Genomic DNA, 3,525 nt, shown 5'->3' on the forward strand with positions numbered 1-3,525 from the left:
ACTTTTTTTTGGGATTGAGAAAGTGTTCAGTGATAACCATTCCGTTTAGGCAGATCCAAGCACACCAACAACTTCACGTCTGATGATGACAGTATCTGATCTTCATTGTCGGTTGTCTTTGGTAGTTGATGGCTTAGCCGTCTCCATCAATGGAAAGAAGGTACCCATTGTATTATCACCCTTTCCATGATTTGTAAATATCCCCTTTTGTTTCCTTATAGGTCGCCAATTTTCTTTCAAGGATATCCCCCAATTTTGCGTGTTTCGCTAAATTGCCGTATTGTTGTTATTTGGCACAGGGTTGCCGGGGATGAAGATTTCTCTGGGGGCATGGGTGTCACCGAGGAAGAAGAAATGTACGACGGAGCAGACCATGGTGTTGGATCGTTTGAGGGCGAAGGCTTTGTAAGGATGGGGTCGGACGAGTACGAGTTACATGAAGATGAAACAGAACATGACCATCATGCAAGGGCCGATGTTGACAGTGTGGATGCGGTTAAATTGGAAGACAATTTGGACGGCGTCAAAGGAATGTCTGACAATTTTGCGAATGATGACTTATACGCTGTTGATTCTGACGAATCGATAGGTTCGATTGATTTTTTGAACTTGAGCGAGGAGGAAGTTCGCCGCTTTAATTTCGGAGATGTTGACATTGCCTTTTAGTTTTACCTGCAATATGCAAAGCACCGTGGCTTTGGCGCGAGACAATCGAGGAGTGAAAAACATGGGGAAGTAAGGGTACGGCAGGAATTCGTGCGCCACCAACAAGAGTATCGATCCCTGAAGTTTTACTCAATTCCTAACCGACAAAAGAGGCTGAGGGCCGAAACACGATGTGGTTTCCCTACAAGGATGCATGTTCGCATGGACGATGAATCAGGACGTTGGCACGTTGCATACTTTTCAGACGCGCATAACCACCGCGTTCTTAAATTGCAATTTTCTTCCATGCTCCCAGGCCATCAGAGGATGAGCGAATCGGACATCGAGCAGATGAACGACATGCACAAAGGGAGCATTGGCGTCTCGCGAATCCACGGTTTTATGGCGAGCCTAGCCGGCGGGTGTCATAATGTCCCCTATACAACAAGGGACATGCACAATGTGAATGCGAAGCAACGGAGGGAGGGTGTCCTAGATGCGGAATCGTGCTTAAGGTATCTTCGAGAGTACAAGGCAAATGATCCAGCACTGTACTACAAAGAAATTGTTGATAGGGAGGGCGTGTTACAATATTTGTTTTGGTGTGACGGCACCAGCTAAATTGATTACTATGTATTTGGAGACGTGGTTGCATTTGATGCAACGTAAAGGAAAAAGCGTTTACCTTTCACCTCTTGTAGTCCTATCTGGTGTGAATCACCACAACCAAATGATTGTCTTTGCTGCTGTACTCGTGGCAAACGAGAAAGAAGAGACCTATATCTGGCTGCTTCAACAGTTGCAAACTGCAATGAAAGGGAAAGCTTCCGTGTCCATAATAACCGACGGTAAAAGGCAAATGAAGTCTGCAATCGAGCAAGTTTTTCCAGAGGCTCACCATCGACTCTGTGCTTGGCACCTACTCCAAAACGCCACAAGCAACATCGGAAAGCCTAACTTCACCAAGATGTTTAAGGATTGCATGCTTGGTAACTACGAGGTCGAAACATTCCAAAGAAAGTGGTTTGAGATGGTGGAGAAATTTGGCATCACCGTTAAAAGATGGGTACAAGACATGTACAAGAGAAAGCATAGTTGAGCCACATCACACATACGAGGAAAGTTCTTTGTCGAATTCAGCACAACATCAAGATGCGAGGGCTTGCACGCTGTGATATCACGGTATGTTAAGTCTCGATACAGTTACACTAATTTTTTTACATAATTTCCATCGATTCTTGATGTTCATTCGTGCCAAGGAAGTGGAGGCTGATTTCGAGTGTGCAAAAGGTGACCCTGTTATGACCACCAACCTGAAACAGTTGGAGCGGTGTGCAGCCGAGAACTACACTCGGACAATATTCTATTTGTTTGTTCTCATTCTTGACAGAGCCTGTGCAATGAGGGTGGATGATTCTGAAGACAACAATTCGTATTGTATCGACACCGTCTCTCGATACGGCACTCCGGGAAAAGATTGACATGTTGTTGCAACGTCTGAAATGAGCGAGGTCCGATGCACGTGCATGAAAATGGAATGTTTCGGGGTCCCCTACGAACATATAATTGCGGAGCTTGTTCTTAACAATGTCCATGTGATCCCAAGATCTTTGATATTGTCGAGATGGATCAAGGATGCAAAAGTGATGGTGGTGCAGTCGATGGGCGTGGTTTGGGATTCTGTACTACTAACACAACACTGGTTCCTGATGGATTGGTACCAAAAAGTGCGTAAAACTGCATGTCACAGCACTGAAAAGTTCCAGTTTGCAAGAGACATTTTCATACTGATGCTGAAGCACTTCGAGAATGAGAACAGAGCACCATTCTGGCGCTGAACGCCAGAAACAAGCAACATCCTGGCGTTGAACGCCAGGAATGTGCCTAGAGGAGAAAAGCTGGCGCTGAACGCCAGTGCAGCGGGCACCAATTTTCCACCCGAGGGTCACCCAAGAAGGTGGCAGAGCCCCGGCACGGAATCCACCCAAGCGCAATACAAAGGGTAACGATGCTAACGGTGGAAAGAAAACCCAGCAATGTCGTTTGTGCCGGGAGATGGGACACAACGTGTTCGTACCGCCGCACAATAGACTCATCCAGCACAGTTGCAGATGACCTAGATTCGATAGACACTGACATGGTGGGTTAGTCATTTTTAAGATGATCTAGTTAACATTTATGCCTTGATAAATTGTTCTAATCATTTGGTTTTTGCATTAGTGTCAGCTCTATGATAACCTATCCGGGAATCCGTATGCGACTGCAGAAATTCCTTCATTTTGCTACTCTGATAGTGACACGCAGACTGGATTTGTTAACAACGATTTTGATGAGATCAACACGTCCGGGCCAGTCATGTCTCTCGCTGATTGAGTTCTGTCTGAATTACAAAGTTGATTTTGTTAAACTACATATACCTGAGGATCTCTATATGTTCTCGACGTTAAAAAAGTTTTTGCTATGTTTGCTTTCGTTGGTATGTGGCTGTGCTCTAGACTTAACTGATTTTAGTTGTGTATTTTCAGTAAAACCATAGAAAGGATCCGACAACTGATTCCAGAAGTGGAGTTGTAAATTGGTATCGTGCAAAGAGCTGCAAATACACTGTCAAACCTAATGTATTATATATCGTTCGTTGTTGACCCTTTTGTTGAACTGAACATGGTACTTAGGGGCATTTTTATAACGTTTCTATGTTAAGTGGATATTTTGTATGTAATGTTTAGCCCAGTTTTGGTTTGACGCAGTTGCATTGCTCTGGTTCTTTGGGTTCTTTTGAATTGTATGCTTGAAAATAAATGAGATTAAATATATAAATATATTGACATGCAGCATTGTACTTTATGAACGGAAGCTAGAAAATAGCATGGATCGAGTGTA

The 3,525-nt window shown here is 44.1% G+C and overlaps 1 protein-coding gene across 1 annotated transcript; it reads left to right on the forward strand.

Annotated features, from left to right (window-relative positions):
- Positions 1-855: 855 nt before the first annotated feature.
- Positions 856-1,266, forward strand: LOC130948935 (protein FAR1-RELATED SEQUENCE 5-like). Its single transcript, XM_057877793.1, has one exon. It carries the CDS (start codon positions 856-858, stop codon positions 1,264-1,266), a length of 411 nt encoding a protein of 136 aa, XP_057733776.1.
- The last annotated feature ends 2,259 nt before the right edge of the window (positions 1,267-3,525 follow it).

Source organism: Arachis stenosperma, chromosome 9, assembly GCF_014773155.1.
Source record: "Arachis stenosperma cultivar V10309 chromosome 9, arast.V10309.gnm1.PFL2, whole genome shotgun sequence".
Classification (NCBI taxonomy): domain Eukaryota; kingdom Viridiplantae; phylum Streptophyta; class Magnoliopsida; order Fabales; family Fabaceae; genus Arachis; species Arachis stenosperma.

Coding starts and splice junctions, on each gene's coding strand:
- LOC130948935 (XM_057877793.1), top strand. CDS start 856: ATGCATGTTCGCATGGACGATGAATCAGGACGTTGGCACGTTGCATAC.